The sequence below is a fragment of the Egretta garzetta genome, unplaced genomic scaffold (genome assembly GCF_000687185.1).
Source record: "Egretta garzetta isolate BGI_Z169 unplaced genomic scaffold, ASM68718v1 scaffold230, whole genome shotgun sequence".
Taxonomy (NCBI): domain Eukaryota; kingdom Metazoa; phylum Chordata; class Aves; order Pelecaniformes; family Ardeidae; genus Egretta; species Egretta garzetta.
In genome coordinates this window covers 2,304,199-2,317,439 of record NW_009258281.1, presented here as the reverse complement: position 1 = coordinate 2,317,439, position 13,241 = coordinate 2,304,199, and the positions used below count along the sequence as shown (strand labels likewise).

Sequence of the window (13,241 nt, the reverse complement as noted above, 5' to 3'; positions counted from 1 at the left end):
GGAGCCTCTTGTGGTAAGTGGACAATACACATTGGAGAGGGAGCCATGCCCACAGAAGTCCTTGGGCTCTGTGCCTGTCTGAGGAGGGGTAGGGTAGGGAAATAACACGAGCAGAGCTCTGATGGAGGGAGAAAGGGGCTGTTGTCTGGAGAACAGAAGGAGGGGCAGGGCACATCAAATGGGTTGATTAAGAAGGTAAGACTGTGGAAGCACAGCATGTACCGGAAGCTCAAGAAAGTTTCAAAATAGAGAAGAGGGCAGCACATGGATTAAGAAACTGAGCAGGGGGGACCTGAGAGGTGTGGCAGACAGACTGCAGGAATTGAGAGCTTGTGTGCTACCTAGGTGATGAGAAGGGCCAGTTGACAGAGAACTGAACAGGGCACTTAGGAGAAAGGGAAGAGGATGGTTTGCAGAGAACTTGCTGGAGCTTAAATGTTGCAAATTTTTGGCTTGGATTAGACAACAGAATTGAAGGGACTGGGGGAAGAAAGGAAATAAACAGAGGCAGAGAAGCAAGGAAGGAAATAAACCTCCTCGATACTGAGAGGCACAGGCAAATCCTGGCATGAATAGCTAGCTAAATGACTGATTAGGTGACAACTGATTTTGTGAATAGCAGAACCCATGAAACCTGATTTCCAGTGGTTCAGTCTTGTGTGCATTCTCTTATGTCTAATAATGTGGTTTAACATTGCCTTTGGCCTGTTGATTCACAAAATACACAGGCACTCAGTTATCTTTTGTCAAATTGGATTGAAGGTGGCCATCAGCTTTAGAGGTGGTTAACACTGAATCAATGAGAACTGAATGGCAGACACGCATTTTCAGCTTTTAAGCCTAATTTCTTTAGGAAAGCAGGGTAAAAAATATAATGAAAGAATGAGGCGTTTCAAAGTGAACATGAAGGATTTAGCCCTACTATTCTGTTATTCGTTAATGACAGACTGACATCAAATTTTGCTGATGACAATTGTGCTTGACAGGCTGATTTGCTTGGGCCTTATTGTAATTAGGTTCTGAAATTGGTTTCAAAGGCTGTAGATGACCTATGATGAAGTGACTCAGCCCCCAGTTTTAAACACTTTGTTGATATTTTTACCACGTAATAAATGACTGCATCCAAAAGCAGGATAATACCAGGGCTTAGAATTCATCTCAGTAAAGTAGTTAGGCTTCGAACTAAGAATATATTGGGTGATGAAGGTCAACAAAAATTTGTGCTTTTGTGCCAGATAGATAGAAATGCAACTGATTAATAGCTTTTCAGTCCTGTATATGGGAGAGAAGGAGGAGGAACTATTCTGCAATGTGTAGGCAGAAAAAACCTTAAGGTCACGTTATGCAAGAGCCTATTAGAGAAAATGGCCATAAGAGTGCTGCTTCTAACTTAGCACAGGGCCAGGGGGGGAGGGGGAGAAGAGCCAACAACACTTCAGATTAAAACATTAAGTCTCTGTATTTATGGAGTGATGCTTTCTTTCCAAGAGAAACAGGTACATAATGTCATGGTCCATAAAGCTGAATTTCCAGTAGAGCAAATCTCACTCCCTTTGGCGTTTGCAGACATACCTGTTCCATAGGCATGAGCACGAACTTAGCAGCCTTGACGATCTGGAGCATTTGCAACTGAACTAATTGTGGTGAACCACTTTAACTACCCACACGCCATCCAGACTTACCAGGCTGAGGGCATAAGCACCCTTACCTATGTTTGAGTGAGGTAGGCAGTCCTGACTGAAGTTGCCATCAAAGCCTTTTACTGAAGCTGGTGGGGTGGACACAAACTCACTTTGCAAATGGCCAGCAGTGACAAATACATTCTCTTGAAGCCTGCTGCTGCTGCAGTAGAGGCAGAGAACTGGAACTTGTCATTTGCTGCAGTGGAAAGTCATTCATTTTAGCTTAGCAGTTGCTAAAGATGGATAGAGTCAGACTAACTGTGTGGTAAGAGGATGTATTTCATTCTGTCAGCTAGTTTGTGGGGGCAGCAATTTCCAGTGTAAGCTGACAAACAGCTGGGAGAAGCAATGTGTTTAAATGCTCCAGGGAGGGGAACTCTGACCATGCCCTAGGAATATACCTCTACTGCTATCGTGGCTCGGTTTATGTATGCTAATTTATGAAGCTGCTGTAATCCAGACAGATTTGATCACAGATTTTTATTCTGAAATGATTTAGCCTTTGTTTCATATCCTGAACTGTGTTAGTTATGTTTTAAACTATTTACATGGAAGTTTTCAGTGCTAAAAATTCTACAAATCATTACTTCAGGCACCCGCCTTTTTATACCTCAGGTTTTGTTATTGAGTAAAGTCAAAATATTTCCCTTGTGGCAATCAACTGTTAGATTTTCTGTCTATCATTTATGATAATTTTCCCTGGAGATACAAATCTATCTGCAAATGGTTTGGGAGCTTCGGCTGGTGTTAACCAGCCTAGTTAACGCATTTCAGCACAGCTCAGTCTAGAACCCGTTGGAGAAACCCCCCCCTTTTTTTTTTCGAACCAACTCTTAGAGTAGCCAACTTTGTCATTACAGCAGTAGCTCCCAGTAACTGCCATAGGAGTTTTGTCTGCAAATTCCTGTATGAGATCTCTTGAGTGTACAGAATTTTATCCAGAATAACTATTTTGGATCATTTCAGTGATGTTACCATTCCCACTCATCAGCTCTTTACTCACAGCAAGGACCTCTGTGTCATCCTAGATTTCAGCTGGTTACATTTTGGGTGGGGAGATCTCAAAGCTGATGACATCCCCAGTCAAAAGGCACAAATTATGTTCTTAAAGAGCCCATCATTTAATTGTGTCTGCCAGTGTGGGAGTTCACAGTCTTTCTACCACTTCTGCTAGCTGTGGTTAGAGAAAGCAGATTATAACCCATAGCTTGTGAAATCTTAGGATTTCTGCTTTCTTGGCCCAAATTGGTAGCCAGCAGGTGGCACAAATGGTGCCATTTCTGTTAATAGGAGAAAATGATGGTGCAAACTATTTTCTCTCTGGTGCAATGCTGTTTATTTTGCATTTTTTAAGTGTAGCCAACATTTTTATTACTCCCTGTTTTCCACTGGGTCCTTTCAGCCTGATCTGCATGCAGCAAGCCTGCTCTGGGCCGTGTCGGCATGGCTGTCACGCTGTCAGCTAGCTTTCTCTCAGCTTTTCTGCCTCTGATGTGTACAGTGGCAATGCATTCCCTAGTCAACTGCAGGGAGCCTTTTGGAGTAGAGACCAAACCATCCACCCAGCATCTTGGGCAACAGCCGCCTTTTATTGCCACCTATCCACTAGGGACCATTTATGTGTTTTTTCCCCATCATGAACCTGCAGACAGGGTGCCAATTCCCTCAGCAGCATTAAGCAGAAACATGTGTTAACACCTGTTAATTCGTAGAATCATAGAATCGTTTAAGTTGGAAAAGACCTTTAAGATCATCAAGTCCAACTGTTAGCCTAACCCTGCCATCCCACCACTAAACCATGTCCCTAAGCACCCCATCTACTCATCTTTTAAATACCTCCAGGGATGGGGACTTGACCACTTCCCTGGACAGCCCATTCCAATGCTTGACAACCCTTTCAGTGAAGAAATTTTTCCTAATGTCCAACCTAAACCTGCCCTGGCACAAATTCAGACCATTTCCCCTCATCCTATCACCCATTACCAGGGAGAAGAGACCAACACCCACCTCACTACAGCCTCCTTTCAGGGGGCTGTAGAGGGCAATAAGGTCTCCCTTCAGCCTCCTCTTCTCCAGGCTAAACAGCCCCAGTTCCCTCAGCTGCTCCTTGTGAGACTTGTGCTCCAGACCCCTCATCAGCTTTGTTGGTCTCCTCTGGACATGTTCCAGCAACGCAACGTCTTTCTTGTAGTGCAGGGCCCAAAACTGAACACAGTATTCAAGGTGCAGCCTCAACAGTGCAGGGTACAGGGGCATGATCACTGCCATCCTGTGAGTGTGGCTCAGTGTGCTGCAAGCCCAAAGACTCATTGGATTAGAAAGTGTCCAGGGTAGACGGAGAACTGTGTGATAGAAAAAAATTCCCATCTGAAGTTCTTCCTGAAGCTTCTACGTTGCTGTGAAAAGTGGTGGGGCCCATCCTGCTTTCACATCTTTGTGATCTACCTTCTGCTACAGGACCTGGAGAGCTGCAGGCTGCGGCTGGACCCCGAGATGGACCGGCACAGGTATGAAAGAAAGATCAGCTTTGCTGGGGTTCTGGATGAAAACGAAGATTCAAAGGATTCCCTGCACAGCAGCAGCCACACCCTCAAATCTGAGGCTGGCTTCGAGGAGAAAAAAGGTTTGTTCAGCACAATGAGGCTTTTGTATTCGCAGGGCTTGTGAAGTGGCGCTTGATTTTATGTTTTCATTTGCATAGACTGTGTTAAAAAGCAGGCGGCCATGGAGTCACATGGCTTTGAATAATTTCTGAGATGCTTCTGGCCTTCAGGGTTCAATACAACAAATGTGAGAAGCAAAGATGTTAAATTTTATAAAACACTGCTATGACTGAAACCGATTGAGAGCATTGCAAGACTGCTAAAAAGGGGGATGCCTTGTTTGAAACTGTGTCTCAGCGGGATGCTGAGAGAAGCATCACTATTTGATTCACTTTAAAAATAAAGATCAAAAGAGTTCTTGTTTGGTTTTTATTCTGATTAAAATTTTTCATTTTGGGAAAACCACAGATAGGGGGGAAGACTGGGATCTTTCTGTGAAAATCGGTACTGGTTTGGAAGTCATGGCATCTCTCAGAATTAGTGGTTGATCACTTGATCTCTTGAATTCTTTGCTACCACATGAAAAACACACATTTATGTGGCTTTTGATGGCTAGCAGATTAATGTTACCAACATACTGTATACTGTACAAGCAAACCTCAAGCTCACTGTGTTTGCTGAGAACAGCAGATTGTTTCCATTTTTGAGCCATCTCATGCAAATCTCACATACTATCTGATGGTACAAGTGTTGCAATACAATAACACAGTCATCGTGTGTATTTGCAATTAGAGGCTAAACTGCCAGTTACCTGTAAATGATTCTCCCTTGAACAAGTTTTCTAGAGCTGTTTAAATTCTGTCACATAAATAGCCATATAAAGGTGCAGATGTTTGAATGATAACTTTGATGATTGTTTGAAGAGGATAAATGTTTGATGCTTGTTTGAAAAGGGTGGGGTCTGTGGCTGGTAATCCTCTAGGAACTGTAATGTGTATTAATGATTCAGAGGAGCTTTTATTGACTTCAGGGGGCTTCGGGTAAATTTTGCGTGGTCTTCAGCTGTGACCCTGCCACAATTACTGGAGAAAATGTAAGAACTGCTTCCAAGAATTACATGGTGTAAAACTGCCTCCAAAATTGTGTCAGGTGGGACAGTTACTCCTATGAAGACAGCTAGGTATCCACCCAAGCAAGGTGAGCTGGATAAATTCATGCTCAACCTCGGTTTTTGTGCCCTTGGCATATTGGCAGCCCAGAGAAGCACACAGCCTTATGGTCTGCCCGATAGTCTAGGATCAGTGGGGTAAGATGTCTCTAACTATTTAGATGAAGAAAGGCTTGGGTTTGGGTTTTTTTGAAGATAGTTATGGTAATCACTGGAAACCACTTTCCATCCTCTCAGGCAGCAGTCCCATCCACAGGGATGTTACTTGAGTGGGAGGATGCTGACTTAGGTTTTCCTTCATGTGTTACTGTGCTACAGGCATAATGCAGAACTGAGTTATTTTTGCAAAGATAGTCTTAACTTTCTGCATCCTCGACTCTGTTAAACTACGTTTTCCCTGCAGTTTCAGTTGTTTGGGTTTTTTTTCCCATTCTCCCTTTTCCCTAGCTGTCAGGTAGTACTTCTGTACTAAAGCTGCCTCTTTACTACATTTTAGAGATGGGAAAAGTGACTATGGTAGGAAGGCTGAATCCTAATACACTAATAGACTCTAGCAAAAATGTATTTGCAATATTTTGGAAGCTATATAAATGCAAGATAATGTTATATTTTAAAATTACAATAATTATGTTCTTTTCTCTGGCCACAGCATATTCTTCTGGGGGTCCACCTGGGCAAAACATAACAGATGCAGAGGCATCTTTCATAGTCTAGACTTTTCTAGATAAGAAAATGTTGTTGCATGAATGTAACTAAATTTTTCTCGCCTGCAGTGACAGGTTCCTTTATCTCAACCTCTTTGATGAGTACTAATCTGTTTCCTTTCATTTTTTCCGGAGTGTTAAAACCTTTGCTCTCATTGCTCACCCCAGGCGTGGCTTAACAGCTATCCAAAAGCTACCATAGAATCTGCTCCAGGTAGGTCTGAAATACAGACACTAAAGCTAGGTAGATGCAGGCTCTCAGAGGATCATATGTACTGATTGGGTGCTAAAATGGGATTCTGCAGACTTCATGAAATGGAGTTACAAGTGCTTAATGGTTTGGCATTCGGGGGAACTGAGCCACTGTATTCAGGCTGATCTGAACAGAATTCAAGCAGTAGTGATCACTAAGGAATTCAGCATGGCCACTTGGAGGGAGATTCTCTGGTCACTCAACAGTGATTTGCCCAGCTGATTCATGAGGACTGAGGAGTAGCTCTCAAAACCTATCCAGCTGTCTTCAGCCAGGACATTGGCCACTGGAAATGGGAGTGGGAATTGGATTCTGGAGGAATTAGGGGCATTCTCAGGAGTAAAGGTGTGTTCAATTTTTCCTGAAGCCAAAATACGATTCTATTAAAATATTTTGCTTACCTGTGGTACCCAAAAAGCTGTATCCTGTTCATGCTCAGCAACACACCAAAAGGTAATCTATCACACATGGCCTTGCCTGATTAGATCGGCAGTAAAATGACTGAGTGTTGCAACATTTGGACTGACATACTGCCATGTACTGCCTTTGAACTAAGAGGAGAATGAAAGTGCTTTGAACAAGGTTGGTGCTTTCAACATTGAACCATTTCATGTCTGTGCTCATCAAAAATGCAGAGTGTCAATGGATGTTGTTAATGCCTGAAAGCTGCTGATTTGTCTGAAGGAGAGGATCTACGTGCTCCCGTTTCCTCTAAAGCATTCTAATGATGAAGAGTAACATGCAGAGACACGGATTTATGCAAATCTTCTTACTTCAAAGAAGTCTTGCGTGCTAACCTCATGAAGCAGACTACCCTTCTGCAGTCACACGTGCTGTATGAATAAATAATTGATCCTACTGCAGAGCTCAGTGAGGTTTACAGAACCCAGGCCCACAGGAAAATAGGTTTGTCCATGGCGCCTTGTTCGTGCTTGGGATTCAGCCATCTATCCCTAGCAAGAGGTGATTCTGCGCTAATGTAAACCCCGGGAGCTGGCAAAGAAAACTGCAATTTACATCCATTGGGCAGATCCTGTTTCATGGCAGGAATTGATTCAGATTGGTGTGAATCGTAGGTTTTCCTTGTCCTCATTTTGGGTTTCTGTTAGAGCAGCTGACTCTACTTGCTGGTGGTTGAACGAGGGCTAATTCCAAATACAGACAAGGCCTGAGGTGACGTACCAGGTCTCCAGGAAATGAGGTGCTGAGCACATTTCCGTAAAGCATCTTTACTGCCTGATTGACAGAGCTGCATTGGCGGTGGCTTTGGAGGGAGCCTCTGGCCCCACATTCCTTGGTAGAAGGAAAAGACGCTGCAGTACAGGCTGGCAGCAAAGGGTCGGGAGGGAGGGGAGGGCCAGGATATCTTTCTTTTTTAAATGGGGAAAAATTAAGGGGAAAAAAGTCCTCTTTTATTCTTTTAATACAGTTCCCAGCAGGAAGATCAGGATAGGAGGCTCCCGCTTGCTCCAGATTAAAGGAACCCGCAGTTTCCGGGTGAAGAAGGGGGGTTCCCTTTCCAGCATTCGCCGGGCCGGCAGCCTAAAGAGCACCAAGTTATCACGGCAGGACTCAGAGTCTGAGAATGAGGAGCTGCAGCTGTCCCACAGCAGGGACACTGTCACTGATATAGGTAACTTAGACGAGTGGGTGGAAAGGGAGGGGACAATAGGCAGGACCTAAACTCTTGATGTGATTGCAGCAGAGCTAGAAATGACAAGAGGACCCCCACCCCCCACCCCAGCAGCCAAGGAAAAACCTGAGAGTCCTCTTCAGGGACAGCCTGAACCAGGGCCTGGGAGGAACACAGTTCAAATCCTGGGTGCAGCGTCGGCTCCACGCGCAGCTTGTCAATGCAGAGCTCCGTGTTAGAGCATGAACTCTTGGAATGCTGGTGCCTGCCAGCCAAACGCTTGCTGTCTTTAGGGGAGCACATGCACGTGTGTATATGCGCATACACACACCCCTAAATCATATGATATAATGAATACATGAGGTCATACGCATATACGATACTTTATTGTCCATATTAACAGATAGGATATATATATGTAAAGACATGCACTTCATATTCTATGTAGCATATGATGTCACAGGCATGTCGTATAACATGTAATATATATTCCTATATGTAGAACATAACATGTATGTGTTAAATACAATATTTCTACATATTGGCATATACATATATTTTTTACAGTTTACAGATGCCTGCCTAAGTCTTCAACAGATGGATCCCCATATATTTATCTTATGGAACCCAAATGTGCATCCTGCCACAAGAAATCTCCCTCACAGTTGAACTAAAGGGGTTCCCTCTGCTAGGGGTGTTAACCAAAACCCATGGTTTGGATACATTTGGAGCTGAAATAACTTCCCAAGCTTAATGGTCATTTTTATGTTGCCCAAAAGATGGTTCAGTAGGTGAACATGGAGATTGGGATTGCCTGTTCTGTAGACTTTGGCGAGTCACAGTTCACTTAAAAAAGAGAAAGAAAGGATTAACTAGAGTTCATCCCCACCCATCGCTTAACAGCATTAATGTTGGTCCTACAGAAGGCCCATAGGTTATGAAACGGCTAGAGGAAACACAGGGATCAGTGAAGTTCCCAGAGAAATCTGTCCCTTGCCTGAGTTCTTTAGAACTAGTGTGCTAGAATCAGGATTTTTTTCCCCTTTCATCCCCATGACATTAGCAGTTTCCATGGGCAATTAGCAGTGACTTTGCCCATTGGCATTTCCAGTTGGATGCCACTTCTGGTTGGATTTTTGTTGACATTTTTAACCACAGAGCCGAGTCAATGCAGATCACTAAACCAACCATTTGCAGCATCTGAATGGTTTGTTTCTGATGGTTTTTGTTTACCTTCTCCCCTTCCATTAAAGAAAAAAGTGGGGAGGCAGCAGTGTTTGCTACTGACAAGATGGCCTGTGAGCCAAGCCTAAATGGTTCTCCTAATTGTCAAGCCAGCATGATACAAAGATTGGGGAGGGGTGTCCAAATGCAGTCTTTCCAGTGTGGCATATTCTGTGTACTCTGGTCTGTTCCCACAAGGCTGGCCTGGCTTACAAGTGCTGTCCCTAGTCTTTAAGCACTTAGGGAGCAATAAAAACAACCACCTTTTGGGTATTTTTCTTTTGAAGAAGGGAGCCCTTGGAGTGCGAGCGAGCCTAGCATTGAGCCCGAGGTGCTGAGCAACACAGGCACGGAGGAGAACTATCATCGGAACATGTCGTGGCTGCATGTAAGTATGGGTTGCCCGTAGCACTCTTAAGAATGGCATTTTCAGTAGGAAAACCTTTGTGCTGGCAATAATGAGATCACAATCTGTGCTTTCTCCATGTAGCATCAAGGATCTCAAGTAAGCTGCAACCTTTGGAAATTGTGTTTGCCATTTCTAAAATAGACTAAACCCAGAAAGTTTTTGTCTTGCTCCCTCTGCCCATTCCATATGTTTATTTTGTAAGGGAAAAGGGACTATTTCTCTTTAGGTGTGCCATGCTACCTCAGCTGAAAAATCCATTAGCTCAGCATCTTACCTCCAACATGGTTAGTAGTGGGTAGTTCAGGAAAAGTAGCAGAATGGGCTATGGTGTGAGCTGGGTCCCAGCTTCTGGGAAATGGCATTTTAGAAGCTACTTGAGCTGGAGGTTCTGTTGTGTCCACTATGTTTACTAACTACCGGAAAATTTTTCCTCGGGGAGTTTTTCCAACCCCTTTTTGAGCCAATTTATATATTTTTGTCTCCATTAACTCTACAACAATGAGCTTAATTATACACCTTGTGGGGAAAAGAATACCTTTGGAACATTTTATTTGATTCCATTAGATGCATTCTATCACAATGTGTAACTCAACAGGGCCTTGTGTAGTTTCAACGCTATCCAACAGACGGGGAGTACAACAGTGCAAATGTGGTTTGGTCATGCAGGGCCTAAGACATCCATTTTGGTGATCTCTGTACCCATGATCTAGACATGCCAAAAGTCAGTTGAGTGAGTCTACATTGTTCGATCCGCTGATATCCAAGGACCGAACATCTCTACCTGCGCTGCCTCGTGACACTCCATGATGGTACAGTACAGTCAGTGTGCCCGTGTGCATGTGCTTTGCAGAAAAATTGGATTGACTCCCTGTGCACATATTGATTGTATCCTGCTCGTGTGTATGAGGACAGATGCCTTTTGAATTCTGAGTTGCCTTTGGGAAAGACAGCTGCCCAATAATGATTTGATATCCTCCTCTTTCCCCCAAGTGTTTCACACAGTCTGCTCTCAATGCCCCCATTCCTATGGGGTGTGGTCAAGAACAAGATTAAGCTAATACTGCGGCAGTTCTTGATTTGAAAAACAGTCTTTTTTAGAAAAAGGTGGCAGAGCGGGGAACTTAAATGTCATGTCTTCCAAGCTAGACCTTCAATCCCTGGACTACCCCACTCCTCTGTCAGATCTGGAAATTCCAGTGTACTGAACTGGGTATGTAAGATGTGAGAGTGTGTACTAGGCAATGAATTGCTAGAGGATAAAGGCATCTCCCTAGACAGCAGCTTAGGATAAATCATGGTGCCTTTGCTCCATGTGGGAGAATGCATGGACTCATAAATACAAGGCTTAAACTGCAGGGAACTTGAGAGGTTTGTCTCACTTTACATGTGATTAGCCTGCATAGGAGAAAGGAAGATTTGAAAAATCACCTGTTTCAGTTAATGCCATGCAAGTACCAATATTGCATAAGAACTTTCTCTTTTTTGTTTTTTTTTGTTGGAAAGAAGGTATGGGGGGATGGTGACTAAAACTACAGGCAAAACAAAAACCTGCTTTACTTAATGGTCATGAGAAAATCACTCAGAAGGATCACTGGTTCCAGTTACTTCCACGCATGCACCGGCATTTCCTTTACCTGGTCCTTTACAGCAGCTTGGAGAGCAACGTCCTCGCTCTGTGTCAGTGTACTGTAACGATGGGTTATAACAGTGGACCAGAGGCTGGGTAGAGGCTGTACAATGCTGGTCAGATTTATACCATTTGCATATTGAGACAACACTAGTGGCTTGAGTTATTCCTGATTGACTCCAAAATAACACGAAGCCAGAATGGGCAGGCAAAGACAAGAATCCCACACATGCAGCACAGATTTGTTTTAAATTAAGGTCCTGACTTTCTGGAAGCCTAAATATTTTAGGGTTGAGAGTGATGTGGCTGCCTTACTTGAGAGAGCCAGCAGACTGCAGCTGCAAAGAATAATTGCATAGAAAAGGTGGAATAGCCTCTTTCTGGTAGTTTTAGGTATTTCTGCACTAGGTTGTGGGGTGAAGAGAAGGATTCATAAAAGCCAGTTCTGACCTACAGTGTGGATGTAGGCCTGGGGATGCCTGTGTGCTTTCCTCAGAGTGCTGCTACATGGCTGGATTTGTGTGTGACATGAAGACCAATGGACCAAGAGCTGCTGGACTGAGCTCTGCTCCTCTGGGAAGAAACCCTCTGAGTTACACCAGAGAGAAGTCACTGAAGTGTAGACTTACCTGAGACTCTTTAATTAATTAGCTCAGGGACTAATAGCAGTGTTGCTGCACCAAAGCAGGGCTCAGAATAGCTAAATGCCCAAATATTTACTCTGTTCCTGAGACTGGTTTTACAGCTCCTTGCTGCCATATGGCAACAGCACCAGAAATAGTAACTGAGCCAGCTAACATGAAGCTAGGCTGGATGTGCCTTCCCAAGCACAGTGAGGGAAGCATACGCAAAACAGCTGGCACAGCTTATTCCTACTTGAGAGCATACTGAGACATTTCCTTTCCCATTCCTTGGAGGAAACTAACCCCCGAACCTGTTGGGCTTGCAGCTTTAATGAGGATCGAGTAGCTGACAATTTCCAGCCTAAGCCCTCATCTCAGAGTGGTGGAAGAACAGTTTTTCTGCAAGCTGAGGGAATACTCTTTTCCTCAGCCTTAATCTTGCCACCAGCCAAACATATGCAGCTACAGCAGCTCTGTCTCTTCCTCTGCTTTCTTAACACTGATGTTTCTTTAGCCATACCTAGTCTGTACATCACCTGCAAATATGGAGCTCTGCACGGACACACATACCTTTTCAAAAAGCTGTGTCGAGCTTTGTGCCTCCCCAGCTAGACTGTGGAAACATTAGTCTGACTGTCCCCATCACTGGCTGCCCTATGCCCTCTGTGTGACTCCCTTTTCTATAGGTAACTATTCTCTTTTTTTCTTTTCAAGGTTATGATCCTATTATGCAATCAGCAAAGTTTCATATGTACCCACATTGACTACTGTCACCCACACTGCTACCTCCATCACAGCCGGTCCTGTGCTCGCCTTGTCCGGGCCATCAAACTCCTGTATGGAGACACAGTGGACTCCCTGCGAGAAAACAGCACGTTGAACAGTGTGGCAAGGGGCAAAAAGCAAAAGGAAGTGAGTAGATGGAAAAAGCAGAAGGTTTTGAGGGTTGGCCGGGCAGGTCGTAATTACCTTCAAGGACTGCATAATATACTCAAAGAGTTCTTTCACGACAAAATGAACACAGCCCTTCCTAAACACAGCTCTGCTGTAGAAAAACCTATTAAGTCGTTAAGCATTATGGAAGGAATGTAAGCTGTATTGATTGGGAAGAATCTTAGTGGCTGTAAAGTCATGTAAAAGCTTATAACCTGACTTTAATTTTAATGTTCTTTTATGGCCTCCACTTACCAGCCCCCGGAATCCAGTCTCTTTTTTCCATGTTTCTTCCCATCTGTTGAAAATAATTGCTCTTGAAATTCTTGTAAAATCTTGCATAATTGCTTTCTTTTAGGCCTGAGCTCTCAGAGCTGTTCCAAGAGTTGTCTTTAATATTGCAGTCTCTTTAGTGACACGCTTCTAATGACCAGTTCAGCAG

General features: G+C 43.8%; 1 protein-coding gene across 1 annotated transcript in view; it reads left to right on the top strand.

Moving 5' to 3' along the window:
• The window catches only part of UNC80 (unc-80 homolog, NALCN channel complex subunit), a 136,217-nt gene that overhangs the window by 64,364 nt on the left and 58,612 nt on the right, over nt 1-13,241 (top strand). The window contains 4 exon segments of the mRNA XM_035892015.1: nt 4,140-4,305; nt 7,780-7,983; nt 9,495-9,595; nt 12,581-12,778. Coding sequence (XP_035747908.1) covers nt 4,140-4,305; nt 7,780-7,983; nt 9,495-9,595; nt 12,581-12,778 — 669 coding nt within the window.